We start from the raw sequence: 12,874 nt of genomic DNA, 5'->3' as shown, positions 1-12,874 counted from the left end.
CTCAATCGGCTTCTCACTGCTGTTTGTCCACTTTATCGCAAATACGTGAACCGCAGATAATCTCCATGTTTGGCGACCACTGTCTAAGCGTGTCGACTAGTCGGTGTGAAACATTTTTGGCATTTTCACACATTTGTTCTGGGGGAGGGAAGAAAAGAGAGAAGTTTGTCTCACAAGATGCCCAGCATTCGAGTCTCTTCTCCCATTCATCCTGGGCGCCTGGATTGAACAGAAAAGGTACGTTAGTCATCATTTCTTTCTCATCTTTACGAGCATCTACTCTGATTTGCATTTAATTCTCATCTAAAGTCATTCGATAGACAGTAACTCACCTGATAATATTTGTTGCTGGTGGTGAGAAGCTGCCAAATGATGAGAAAAATAAAATCAATGGCTCAAATAGACGCACTCGCTACTTAAGGTATGTTGTAGTATTAAACGCCACGAGAAAGGGGGGGATACTAAAGATCCAAAACGCTAGAGAAGATATCGGCACGTCCGGCAACTACGTTGGAGTGTCATTTAACATTTAACAAAGTTGGGATAATAAACTCATGGTTAACAGGATGGATGAGCACGCCGTGAAGAAAAGTTTGCAGTCTGTCATATGACGTCACCTAGGTCGCATGGCATGGTTCGTTGCATAAACACGCATCATCAGTGGAATCGGGCGCATTGCAGATGACGTCACAGAGGTCGCATGGCATGGTTCGTCGCATAAACACGCGTCAGTAGAGCGGAGCTAGTTTTGTTTCCCTGCAATAATATACGTGTCAAATTTCTGTAGTCCAGACGACAGAAATATTACAAATAGGATTACCTTTGAATGAATTGAACCAAAATAAATCAATGAATATTATATTACAAACAACTTAACACAGTTAGTTATAAAATTGTGCAAATATAATAAGAAAAATAAAGTAAAATAAACAGAACTACAATGGCAGAGAGGATTGTTCTATTTTGGATTTGCGCTCGAGGAAGAGAACACTTCCCCTTGACTTTTACTTTGAAACGCCTGTCCGGATTATTTGTACCTTCCCCACGCCGCCCTCACGGCCGCAGCGGAGGAGAATCTCGACGTCGGATGTGGATGTGGATGATGGAGCTCACCGGCTTGTTGATGCTGGAGTTGTTGCTGTACGCCAGTTGCTTCATCTGCGGGATTATCACCGCCGCCTCCCTCACCATCTTCCAGGTGACTTGACAACAATGCAGTTTAACCACTCAAAATCCGCGTTATAACCTTTTAAAAAGTTTGGAGAAATGTGCAGAAAGGCATTCCTGCCATGTTCTGCGTATGTCTATTTTGGGAGGAAAAAAGAAAAAAGTGTTATTTTCTCAGGCTTGGCCCTCATAACAGCAGTCATGAGTTCAGGGTAATCATGTGACCACCACACCGCATGGTCCTCGTGCCCCATGATGCTGGACCATACCACCCCCCAGCAGAGAAAAATCAGATAGGGTTTACATCCTGTTACATGTACATGAGTTCTTTTCCATTTTCTTAAACTGTATTTTAACAGCCTTGACATTTTTCCTAAATGTACTCATCGCTTAACTAGATGGCAGCGGTCCAGAATGAAAGGTCAAAGGTCAACCCCTTTCCTTCCAGGGACATTTTGGAGGTTCCTGCATGCTCTACGGACTGGTGACCTTCAACGCCTCGACGGGCGCCCTGGCCATTCAGGCGCCTAGCTCCGCCTCCTTGTGCTACTTTGTGTCGGCCGTTTCCGTCACGGTGGCCGTGGTGTGCTTCTCCCTCTCCATTTACTGGTTGTACTCTGCCTGCGTGGAAGGGGACCTTCGCAGGTAAGGTCGGGCCAGCGGGCGGGCCGTTACGCCGCCGTCGATTCACCTGCGCGTCCATAGGGAACATGCGTGGGCCAACGTGGCGCTGGTCAATTGCGGCGTCTTCCTCTTCTTCCTGCTCATCTCGGGCTGCGTCCTGAAAATGGGGCGGGACTCGCTTTGCGACTCGGTCCTGCGCAGCACGTCCAACATCAGCAGGTAGGTGGCCGGTCTCGGATGTGGACGTAGCAGCGTCCGAACCTGTACGTTGTCGCTCCCACGTCAAGCTGCGAGGAGGCCCAGACTAAGAAATGGCTGAGCCCCATCAGAGGAGACACCTTCTACAGCAGCCTGCGGAATGCCGAGGTGAGCGTCGGTACGTGTCGACGGGCGCCGGCGGGCTTTTGTCCACGTACCTTCTCCCTTTTCAGACGGCTGCATGGGTCAACTTCTTCTTCTGGCTGCTCATCGGCGCGCTGCTCTTCATGCAGAAGCGGCGACCCTCGGCGTCCAAAGTCCTAGCGGGCGCCACGGGAGGACCGGTCGGCGGGCTCTTTGGGGACCCGGGGGTGACGGCCGCCGAGACGGAACCCTTTTTCAACCGTCCCGGAAACTCTCAGTGATGCACGTCCATGTTTTTCAACACCACGAGGCCTTGTCTTTCCATTTTAGCACATTTTGTATTTCAGGAGTTTCCAAAGCTAGTCCTGTTCGTCTGTTGCTGTCAATGGCGGCCAATGAATGTATTGTATATGTTTTAATGTCATCTTGAAATGGTCCTGAATAAATATTCCACCTCTACCTTCAGCTAAATGAATCTATCTCCATATATCTATCATCTTCAAGAACCCTGGTTGAATTCTTCCTGACGGAGCACTCCCAAGTGGCGTTAGTCCCCCCCAGGCAGCAGATCAATGCAAATAGATTTAATACGCTTACAGGCTTCCCTTTCGCTCTCTTGAACGTCTAATCCCCGCCGATTAAGAGACGGCGCTCCAGTCGGGAAAGAACGCCGTCCCGTCGAGAACTTCTACGCGCCAGCCGCAAAAACCAGAAGCGCTCTGGAGACGGCGGAGGAGCTTCTCGACGCCCAGTCGGAAAAGACCGGCAGCCGGCTCGTCATCAATCTGACTTTGGAATCCATGGTGAGTACGACCGGATAGTTTCTCGGGACGGTCGGGCTCACCTGGCGACGTGCCTTCCTCCGGCAGGACATGTCTCAAGAGCAGTTTGAGTCGGTGACGCTGAGCGTGGAATCGCTGCTGAGGGACGCCAACAGGATGCAGGCGCAGTGCCGCGAACGCAGCGAGCAGCTCTCCCTGGCCGCCACGCAGCTACGCGTGGAGTCGGCGGCGCTGCGAGAGCAGTGCGAGGCCTCGCAATTGCACATGGCGCGCATACGCCACCAGCTGGACGAGCTGATGGAGACCAAGCATGCCTTCGAGGCCCGCGAGAGGCAGGCGCGCAAACTCAGCAAACAGCTCTGATTTGGGCGCCATCACGGAATTTAGATAGATATTAGAGACTCTTTGCGTCGTACCTTTTGCCACGGGAAGGTGATTCTTCGATGTCCGACGTCAAATTGTTGGCAAAGAGGCGGGCTTTGTTTCTCTGAATAAACCACTGTCTGAATTGGGGGATAAAAAGTTGTTATTGACTAAAACAAACACATTTAGAAATGACTTTTGAGCAACAAAAACAAGTTTGAACATTACCTTCACTTACCACTAGGGAGAGCAGCACACTGCTAGTAATGTACTACTACATGTTAACTCATTTTCAAAACAATGCACAAAATAGTAATGACACACAAAAGGCCAATGTAAAATTGGACATTTTTATTAAAGTTGCATAAAAGTGTAACAAAACTGGACAAAAAAAACAAAACCTGTTGTTGATATTGCTACATTAGTTGGTCGGATTGATTGAATTGTCCCTAAAGCTACCAGTACTCTTTAGCTCTTTTCCTATTTCCACAATATTCACCAAATGGATTTTTGCGTGGTGGTGGTGGTGGTGGCAATTTTTCCCAACAGTTTAAAAAAACATCTCCAAAATTCTAAAATTTCTCACCCAAAACCTGGATTATGGAAGAAGAAACCAGTCCAACGTTCTCCACTGTGATTGAACTGGATTTTTGCTGGCGTGAATCCAAGCTCTGTCAAGATCGTATTAAAAAACACAGCGAAGTAAATATCCATAAACGTCTTCTAAAACGGGATCACCGCATGGAGGCCTAAGTATCAAACACTCACTTCTAAAAAAAAAATCAACACAATCTAAAAAAAGAGAAGCTAAACACTGCTTCAAAAATCAGTTTCCACTTAAAAAACAAAAAAAAAGACTTCCATTTATTTGGTTTGCGTAACATAAATAATACCTAAGGCAACATCTGTTTCTTAAAAGAAAAGAAGCAAAAGACGGGACAGGACGGGACGTGGATTGTGACCTCTGATTGGCCCAACCCATTGGCTCAAAATGGGTAGTTAATAGAGACTGGGACCTTTGCCCCCGCTTAAAAAAACAATTCTGGTCATTCCAGAAATTGAGACTGCATGAAATTTTCAGTCATCAATACAATCGCCCTAAAATAAGCCTGAAAATATTCTTTAAAATACCAAATGAGTGGCGTATCCCTTCAAATCAAGATCAAAATTCCATTCCCTATTTGTCATTAGTCATCACAATTTTTCTAGACCCTTCCAGCACCCAAAAAAGTCCCCAAAATCTGGATTGACCACCCTCCAAACGCCCCAAAAAGTAGAAAGAGCAGCAGCAAGAAAAAGAAGTATAATAATTATAATAAAAAACAACAACAACAAGGCAGCTCAGTTGAGGGACGGGAAAAGAAATCCGCTAAAACAGGAACCAGTCCTTTACCAAAATAAAATGTTAGGACAAACAAAAGCACGGTAGCCTTTAGCAACCGGAGGGAATTCAGCAAAAAAACTAGCGTACGCGAGTATTCGTTATCTTTGCGCTATGTTCGATGTTCGGAGCGCGCATTTGGCCGCAGTCCTTAAACGCATCTCGGGGCGCTAAAAAGGAGGCATTGGTGGTGTACGGTGAGCTTGAGGTTCTAGCACCCCCCCCCCCCCCCCCCAATTCCACTCATCATTTCTTCTGAGGTGTGGACAGCTTCTGCATCCCCCGAATCTTGTCCAGGAGCTCCGAGACAAAGTCCTACGACACCAAAGAGGACATGTTTGAGCCTTCAAAATAAAGGTCTGAAAATACGGCGTTTAGTCGTCTTCTTACCTCGGTGGGTTTGAAGCAGTCCACCAACAGGTCCTGCAGGACGACATTACGTTTAATATCCAGAGCGTTTTTTTTTAAAGACTCCAAAGCTCTCCTACCTTAACTCTAGCACCCCGCTCCACGTCGCTAGGCATGTCCAGCAGTTCGTCCACGTCTATCTCCAGCTCTGGGATGGCTTCCTCCTGAAAAGCAAAATAAAATGTTGAATGGGAGCTTTGTACTAACTAGTACAAACAAGTGTAGGTATTACAAGAACACATACACAAACAAAAGTACACATTGTATACTTGTAATACAAGTACAAATAGAACTATTTCACCTGACTACTACAGGTGGCGGCTGTCTTTGTTTGTTTTGGCCTAACTCTAGCAGTTGTAGTACCAAAAAAGACCACCAGACGGCGAAATTCACCCATGTGCAGCAAAGATGCCAAAACAAAGGAGTTTTTTTTCTTCTTAAACAGTAACTAACATTCACACAGACTCCTATAGTAAATGGACGTGCTTCTCCAGGAATGTCTTTGGGCCACCCCGCCTCCTTGGCCACAGCAGCTGTCGTCTGCACCTGCCCGCGACGCATCAAGCAACACCACCGTGCTTTGTCCTACCCCCCCTGGTATCAACATGTGGATGACTAGGCGCACTATTTCCCATGTTGGAAAGACATTTGACATCAAAACAAAGCCACCGTAGACTTTGCCCCCAAAGTGATAAGAGCATAATCTTGATTAAAGTCATGACAAGCGAGAACGCCGTCACGGAGATGAGCTCCTATCCCGTTTGACAACTTTTTGCAAAATGTGCCAAACACGTCTGGCAGCTTAGTCCAAATAATACCATCTTATGTCTGCCAAAAATGACATGAAAAATAGTACGCTCCCGCATTTAAACTCTCTAAAAATGGAGCTGGCCGCTAACCATACATTAGCGCGGGGACCGCTCACGTACGACGTTAGCGCGCTAAACGGGTCCAAGGGTGACGTAGCGGGGCGACACTTAGGTTTCACTGGAAAATCCAGATCACCCGTGTGACTTTAGCTCCTCCAGTGTTACTGTGCGTGAGTGACGAGGGTTGGCCATCAAGGACAAATGTCCCGCTCCCCCGCTCCAGGGGGGTGACGTGTATGTACTTTTCATTGACCGGGGGAGTAAAAATAGAGCCGGGGAGGCCGGCCTGCAATGTTTTGGTTGGCCCAGATGGAAATGGGATGGGGGGGGGGGCGCTTGAGGACAGGCCGGAAGGGGGCGGTGCTAAACTCATTGTCTACTTTTTACGTGACGCTCACCTCAGAAACTTTCACTGGGAATTGAAACAAGTCCGTTTTTCGGCAGTATTTCAGATGGGGGGAAGGCTATTTAGCTGCCAAGATTATAAATTGACATAATCCATGCACACATTCTCACTACAAGTGAGGCAGAGATTAAGAGCAGATTAAAATAGAAATGCACACAAACAAGAGTTAATCCAGAGTCAACGTCGGCAGTTCAAACGTCGTCGTCGTCGTCCTTGGGAAAGCACACATCGCCCCCCCCCCCCCCCGCCCCCAGAAAAAAATGGACTTCCCGTGACCAAACATTCCAAGGACTGACTCACACGGCTTTCTCAACATCATTGGGATGTGCCAACGGCTCACGAGCCGGTCGCTTGGGCCGTGTGAGTCACCTCCACTGACTCTTTTTGATCGGCAATCAACGAGCACAACACTCAAGCGGAAGATGGCGTCCACAGCCACGTGTGAACTATTAACACAAACGTGTGTGTGTGTATGTTGGGCGGGGGTTGCTAGCGGAAACACACTGGGGTCTTTCACTTCCTAAAGCGCAACAAGCACTTTTTGTGGCGGCCTTCTTTTGGCTCAATCAGACGTTTGCTGTTTGCTAGCTCGTTTTTTTAGGCCTTGGATGTCCAAGCATGTCTTTCACTTTCTTCTCCACAAATCTAATGTTCTCCATTTTTGCCTATTGTTACCATAACGCAATTTTAGCCACATTACAGCCAGGGTGTTATATTCTGGCTAACGCACGTGGCTAACAAAAGGACGGGAAGACACTTTCCTCTCTGCTTCCATTCTGTCCAATCAGGCCTCAACGGGCCAAGGTCTGCGGGTCTAGGTACGCTCACGTATCTCTTATTCACGGGTCTGAATCACTTTTTTTGGCAGAAAGTCAAAGGCCATCGATCGGAAATCCCCCGAGGAGCACTTCGCGGCCGTTTAAGTGTTTCTCCGTCGGCGGGCGGGCGGGCGTGGGGGTCGCGGGAGCGCGTCCCGCCGACCCGCTAAGTCGACGTCGCCCCCGCGCCCGGAATAGCATGTGGGTCACGGGCGGCTCAGGAGAGTTGACGTGAGCCTCCGAGCTTACCGGGCGCCCGGCGTTTAGCGAGGATGGCCTCCGTGGACGGAGCCCCACGGACATATGGGATGGCGGCCAAGTGCCCCGACGGGGAGGGTGGAATAGGACACAGGTGTGCGTGCACAAAAGAGCTTTGGACCAATGAGACGGGTGGCAGGCAGGCCCATAAAGGCGACGTCGGCCGGCTACGAATAGCCGACCTGAGCTGGCACGCGCAATTGCCATTCATTCATTCTCCGACAATGCCGTCCGTCTGGCTATGGAGAGTGGCCCCCTCCCCAAAAATGACTAGACAAGAGCGTGTACCTCGCAGTCGTAGAGGTCCGTTAGCTGCTCGATGATCCATTCCTCCAAATTGAGTCTTTTCCTCAGTTCCTTGCGGTCGTATTTGACGGTGACGCGTCCCTGTTTCCGAACCGGAGTCTCGGGCTCCTCCGTGGCCGTGCCGGCCGGCGTCTGGAAATACACCCGGCCTTGAGGGCTGGTCTCCGGGCTGGTCACAGCCGCCATTCTCGCTGGGTTCGAGATCCGATCCAATCCTAGTCACCCCCTCCCCAGTGGGCCGGAGGTGCTAAAAAAAAGGGGGAGGGAGGGTGTGCGTGTGAGATCGACGCTCTCGATTATACGCCTTCAGATCAAAGTCGTCGAAATAAAAGGAGTAGCTTTAAGTCACCGGCTTGTTGGCCTATTTACAACATGCAAAAGATACTTACATAAAAAGGAAGGCTGGCAAGAAGACGGGCAGGCAGGCAGACCACTCACTCACTCAGTCCTCTTTATCCAGTACAAAGAGAAAGCACGTCCCTCTAGCCGTTTTTTTTCTCTCCCCCTGTCTGTCCCTCTCTCTCTCGCTCTCTCGCTCTCTCTCTCTCTTTTCCTTCCACGCGTCCCCAGTGAGTCGCGCGTGCGCGTGTGTCTTTTCCTTCTCGAGCTACAGAGACAAAAAGAAGAAAGAGGCAAGACTACGATGTGGACTTTTGGTCTCCTCCCCGGAAAGAAGAAGGAAGGCACTTTAGGAGCCACCACTCTGGGTTGCACGTCTAAGCTCGTCAATGGCAGCCGCTCTTCATTTGGAGAGAACAAAACAAGACTTTCTGTTAAAAAACAGTTCAACTGTGATATATCATGGGAAGGTGTACTGCTAGAATGGATGGATATTGATTGGAAACTATGAAAAAATGATTTGTCAAGCGCCCTTAAGAGACCAAAATCACATTTCCATAGAGAGACTGCCATCTATCGGATTTGCTTGGTATTGCCACAACTGAATAGCGTCTTTTTACTTTGTTTGAATTAGATACACAAACATCCCAAACATAAAGGACTCATTTGTACCAATTTCTTTGAAATGTTTCTATGTCTTTAAGAGAAAAGGTTTTTCCATTACCAATGTTGTCCGCCACGGGGCAGTCTCCCTAATGGCATTTGCATGGGGAAACCGCCGTCTTGTGGACACTTTTGGTATTGCAACAACCGAGGAGCGTTTCAATGAAAGAGCTGCAACTAAATATATGTAGTATACATACCTCTTTATTCTCTGTCTTTAAATAATTAAAAAACACAGCACAAATGCATAACAAAACATCCAAATAGCGAGGTGATAAACAAATCTAAAAAAAATGGAGAGCAACCCCCATAAAAAGGAGAGATGATGGATGTCAAGGCACTCTCACTCAATGGAATATGAAAGCAAAACCAACATAAAAAAGACCAAATGGACCAGCAACCCGTAGACCGTGAAAAAAAACACCAATGAAATGCTATCCGTTGAATAAACTTGACCTAATGTAACACTTCAAATAAAAGGCATGTGCGGCATACTGTGACATGTCATTTAAAGAAACAAATGTCCTTTTTTTTTAAATCCGATAGGGTCCGAAAATGACAGTATCGGAGAGTCGTCCGTGCGTCTTTTGTATACATACCACCGGGGGGTGCAAGACTAATACACAAGTGAGTGAAAGGGAAATGCGGGTGCTGACGTGGTGGCGCTTAGTGACTTGTGGGCGCTTCTCGCAAACCAAATGATAGCTAGGAGAAAGAAACGCTTGCGTCGCTGGTCCCACCTCTCACGGAATCGCTCGTAGGCGTCCGCCATTTTGTCGGGAGGCTTAAAAATGTCTTTGGAATAGCTGCCGAGAGGAGGAGGAGGAGGAGGATAAAAGGTCAGTCGAAGGAAAATGGAGAAGATGCCATACGTTAAGTTACTCACCTCTGTTTCTTTCAGTTGTCTTTGTCCTCCTGGATAAAAACATAAACAAATAAAAGATATGTATTGCAAGTCAATTCAAGTCAAGCCAAACTCACCTCCTGGGACTCGGATATCGTCCGGGAATTGGACACGGCGTCCTCGGATGCGACGTTCCGATTAGGATCCCCTGACAGAAGGGTCCGTCTTTCTTTGGTGGGTTTGTCACATTTGGTCACTCGGAACCTGAAAAAGTCAGCGCTCATTTTAATATCCACGCCAAATGACGACCACGGAAGATCGGAATATGGCGGGCGCCCACCTGCCCACGGACAGGACGGTGACCTCCGCCCTGCGAGGCGCCGGCTTGCTCATCAGGGGCCACTTCTTCTGGTTGCAGCGCGTGCACATGTTTTTGTGGCCGGCCGCCCCGCCGATGGTGTGCAGGTGGTTGCAGGTGTGCTTGGGGGCCGTGGGCGGAGCCCCCGGGGACGTGGGCGTGAGCGGTGGGGAGGGCGCTCTGCGCGAGAGACGGTTATCGTTCAAAAACACAATCACTCGTAGCTAAATGAGACTTACCCATCGGAATCGATGCTGTTATCATGGACCATGGCTTTTAGGGCATCGGAGTTGGCTACAAAATAAAATGGAAAAGAGAGAGACACATCACCAAATTACAGAAATGAGGCCCCTTTTTGGGCAATGTAAAGAATAATAGCCATTTGGATGACAGTGTGCAATGTTATGTTTGCTACTTATTTAATGGAAGTCATCATCCCCAACCCTGGGACGTCTGACTCGCCCAACTCGGTGCTTATCGGCCCCCCACATGCTCTTATCAAGGCACGCCACAGCAGCACGGCATGCTCGCTAGCTAGCTAGCTAGCTAGCGTCTTTGGAGCGCTGGCTATCCAGCCCCACCAGTGTGTGTATGTGTGTTTGCTGACCTTCATTTTTCATGATGTAATGGACAATCTGACCCACGGTGTCATTGTTGTCGCTCACAGTGTCGTTTAAGTCTGCCACAGAGAAGAAGAAGAAAAAAACAACAGTGTGTCAACACCATTCAATTATAGGAGCTCATTTTTGGACACAGTTGACATGGAGGACATTTTGGAAAGCTAACACAGGCGCTCTTGTGCGCCTCCACAAGGAATGTAGGGTCCGGTGCCTCACGCCGACTCGCCAAGCGCCAGGCCGGTCGTCGGACACCACTTTGGCGCCAAGCCCGTCGATGGCGGTCGACGAGCTGGCTTTGAAATCGGGAGGGGACCTCTTGACCTGGTCGCCGTGGCGACGGCAGTACACGACGGGCTGCAGCTGTCACTTTGACAGCCCTGGGAAGTCGAAGGAATCTACGCGGCGCGTAGGAGGCGCCGACAATACGCTATTAACTATAGCCACATTGACTTTAACATTTTGAAGATAGGATACATATAAAAAAGTGCATCCGTTAATAGTACATTTGAAAAATTTTGTTTTTTTCCTATCAAAACCACGTCAATAAGACTTTGGAGACTCACCTGCGCCCATTTCCAGATCCTTGCCTTCCTCTTGGGCCTCGGGCGTCGGGTCGTCTTCGGCGGTGGTGCAGCGGTAGCCCTTGCGCTTGAGCACGTGGCAGATGACCACCCCCAGCAGCCCCAGGAGGAAGAAGACGGGCACCAGCACAAAGGCCATGTACTCCGGGTTGCTCTCCACCTCGGCGCCGTCATCCTTCCCGCTTAGAGTTGTCTGACTCGCTAGAGGACGGAGGGGAAAAACGGCGTGGGACGGGGGCGCTAGTACGGGTCAGCATCACGGCTTTGGGGCTCAAACTGGATCACAAACCACGTCGAGCCAGAGGTACACATTTTTTTTTAGATGTCCAGACTTCCAATTGGCAGTGAAAGTTTCAGAGGTGAGGGTTTATTCCTAAGCATGAACCACTAGAAAACATTAACCATTGACTGACCGATTGCGGACTGAATGATTGGCCGCCCTTGTGCGCACTCCCATTGAACTTTACTCAGAATATTAGTTTTAGGGACAATCTCACTCTCTCTTTCTGCGTCGTACGTGATGACGGTGTGCGGCGTAACCAGTCCGACCATGGTTGCAAATTTCAAAAGGCCAATGTACTGCCAAGAAATGATCATATTCCTAAACAAACAAAACGACTACAGGCACTTTGATCCACTCTTTGGGCTTCGTTCAAAGATCGCGTTGATCTGACAGAAAAGAAAGCTCGAGGACATTTTCAGGACATGACGTCCGAATGGGAAAAAAAAAACCCTTTTAGTGGGTAGCCCCGCGCTCTAGTTCTACGTTGGAAGTTGGACAAACACATCTGGACGTGCCGAGAGCAAAAAGCTCGGAGGGCATGCGAAGAAAGACGTACAAATCATCGGATACTTACTCGTGATGACCACTTGGTCATCCATGGAAGGGCGGCAGCTGGCCGGGATGCCTGCCTGTGATGTTTGGGGCAACCTTCAGATCATACGCACGCACGCACGCACGCACTCACAGACACTTTTTTTTTTTTGGTAGCACAACGTCAACGTATACTTCCTTATTCCAGCGCATCGAATACGCCCTGTTCTTAAAGGGACAGGCATGTTTATGTCGCACATGGATGGGGCAACCATCAGGTGGAGCTAGACACCCGGCTACAGTCATCTGACGTGGGGCAATGCAACGTTGTAAACATATTGGATTTGTTTTTGTTTTTAACATCACTTGCTTTGTTTTTAACATCTCATATTGCTACCGACTCGTTGGCTGCCATTGACGGCGATAGAATTCCAATTAGGGGCTTTTGTGTCAATAAACAACTGATTTGGGGGATGTAGCGGGGTACCGTTGGTTAGAAACGCCCTACATTTAATGTGTTTACAGTCAAGGGGGCACCACACCGTCATCCACGTGATTGTGAACAACAGGGAAGGGCTAATGACGTCAGCTGTGGCCCAGCACCTTGAAATAACGTAAAACGCTACTTAATGCGCAGCTTAAAATAAGCACAGGGCAATAACATGCCATTAAAACATCGCTTTTCATCACTTGAAGTCGTGCAGGACAAGAAAACCTAGGTTTGAAATCCAATTTATCAAGAGAAAAGGTCCGGGAATGAAAGAAAAGGAGTTTTATATATTGGCTAGGCCTGTTCATTTGGGACATTACGGTAAAGGTTGAAGTACGACCCCGCCTTGTCACGTTAACGCGCGGTTGGGAAAACGAACTCCGGAGCACTCACATCGCAACGTGACTAGAGAGCCGCGTGCGGAAGAGCGCGCCCCTCTCG

The 12,874-nt window shown here is 48.7% G+C and overlaps 3 protein-coding genes and 1 long non-coding RNA gene across 5 annotated transcripts; 2 read left to right on the top strand and 2 right to left on the bottom strand.

Annotated features, from left to right (window-relative positions):
* Positions 1–89: 89 nt before the first annotated feature.
* On the top strand, positions 90–2,598 carry tmem179ba (transmembrane protein 179Ba). Of its 2 annotated transcripts, XM_077741632.1 has the most exons (6): positions 90–237; positions 1,066–1,198; positions 1,616–1,812; positions 1,873–2,010; positions 2,079–2,157; positions 2,223–2,598. In XM_077741632.1, the coding sequence occupies exons 2-6, from the start codon at positions 1,088–1,090 to the stop codon at positions 2,412–2,414; spliced, it is 717 nt and encodes a 238-aa protein (XP_077597758.1). In that variant the 5' UTR covers positions 90–237; positions 1,066–1,087; the 3' UTR covers positions 2,415–2,598. The 2 variants fall into 2 exon arrangements, with proteins under 2 accessions (XP_077597758.1, XP_077597757.1); XM_077741631.1 differs by lacking the exon at positions 90–237 and having other exon boundaries at positions 679–1,198.
* A 166-nt stretch (positions 2,599–2,764) lies between these two features.
* On the top strand, positions 2,765–3,428 carry LOC144213273 (uncharacterized). Its single transcript, XR_013329930.1, has 2 exons — positions 2,765–2,936; positions 3,003–3,428. It is a non-coding gene; the product is annotated as an uncharacterized LOC144213273 (long non-coding RNA).
* Positions 3,429–3,614: 186 nt separating this feature from the next.
* Positions 3,615–8,319, bottom strand: LOC144213272 (protein phosphatase 1 regulatory subunit 14B-like). The gene is made up of 5 exons (XM_077741644.1): positions 8,114–8,319; positions 7,707–7,971; positions 5,148–5,231; positions 5,050–5,082; positions 3,615–4,974 (listed from the first exon to the last, which is right to left on the bottom strand). The coding sequence occupies exons 2-5, from the start codon at positions 7,908–7,910 to the stop codon at positions 4,906–4,908; spliced, it is 390 nt and encodes a 129-aa protein (XP_077597770.1). The 5' UTR covers positions 7,911–7,971; positions 8,114–8,319; the 3' UTR covers positions 3,615–4,905.
* Positions 8,320–8,912: 593 nt separating this feature from the next.
* LOC144213261 (RELT-like protein 1) lies at positions 8,913–12,137 on the bottom strand. The gene is made up of 8 exons (XM_077741615.1): positions 11,987–12,137; positions 11,112–11,330; positions 10,536–10,607; positions 10,168–10,222; positions 9,911–10,108; positions 9,708–9,834; positions 9,613–9,641; positions 8,913–9,532 (listed from the first exon to the last, which is right to left on the bottom strand). Exons 1-7 carry the CDS (start codon positions 12,009–12,011, stop codon positions 9,624–9,626), a joined length of 714 nt encoding a protein of 237 aa, XP_077597741.1. The 5' UTR covers positions 12,012–12,137; the 3' UTR covers positions 8,913–9,532; positions 9,613–9,623.
* Positions 12,138–12,874: the final 737 nt, after the last annotated feature.

Source organism: Stigmatopora nigra, chromosome 20 (assembly GCF_051989575.1).
Source record: "Stigmatopora nigra isolate UIUO_SnigA chromosome 20, RoL_Snig_1.1, whole genome shotgun sequence".
Taxonomy (NCBI): Eukaryota; Metazoa; Chordata; class Actinopteri; order Syngnathiformes; family Syngnathidae; genus Stigmatopora; species Stigmatopora nigra.
Note: the sequence above shows the minus strand (reverse complement) of the source record. Positions and strands in the feature narration are given on the sequence as shown.

Bases quoted from the DNA above. Each gene is read 5' to 3' on its own strand.
- LOC144213272 (XM_077741644.1), bottom strand. From the start codon at position 7,910: ATGGCGGCTGTGACCAGCCCGGAGACCAGCCCTCAAGGCCGGGTGTAT. The intron at 5,232-7,706 runs GTACACGCTCTT...TTTGCTTTTCAG, and splicing joins CGGACCTCTACGACTGCGAG to GAGGAAGCCATCCCAGAGCT. The intron at 5,083-5,147 runs GTAGGAGAGCTT...GTCGTCCTGCAG, and splicing joins AGCGGGGTGCTAGAGTTAAG to GACCTGTTGGTGGACTGCTT.
- LOC144213261 (XM_077741615.1), bottom strand. From the start codon at position 12,011: ATGGATGACCAAGTGGTCATCACGA. The intron at 10,608-11,111 runs GTGAGTCTCCAA...TCTCTGTGGCAG, and splicing joins GGATCTGGAAATGGGCGCAG to ACTTAAACGACACTGTGAGC. The intron at 10,109-10,167 runs GTAAGTCTCATT...TCTCTCGCGCAG, and splicing joins AACAGCATCGATTCCGATGG to AGCGCCCTCCCCACCGCTCA.
- tmem179ba (XM_077741631.1), top strand. From the start codon at position 941: ATGGCAGAGAGGATTGTTCTATTTTGGATTTGCGCTCGAGGAAGAGAA. The intron at 1,813-1,872 runs GTAAGGTCGGGC...GCGCGTCCATAG, and splicing joins GTGGAAGGGGACCTTCGCAG to GGAACATGCGTGGGCCAACG. The intron at 2,011-2,078 runs GTAGGTGGCCGG...TCCCACGTCAAG, and splicing joins AGCACGTCCAACATCAGCAG to CTGCGAGGAGGCCCAGACTA.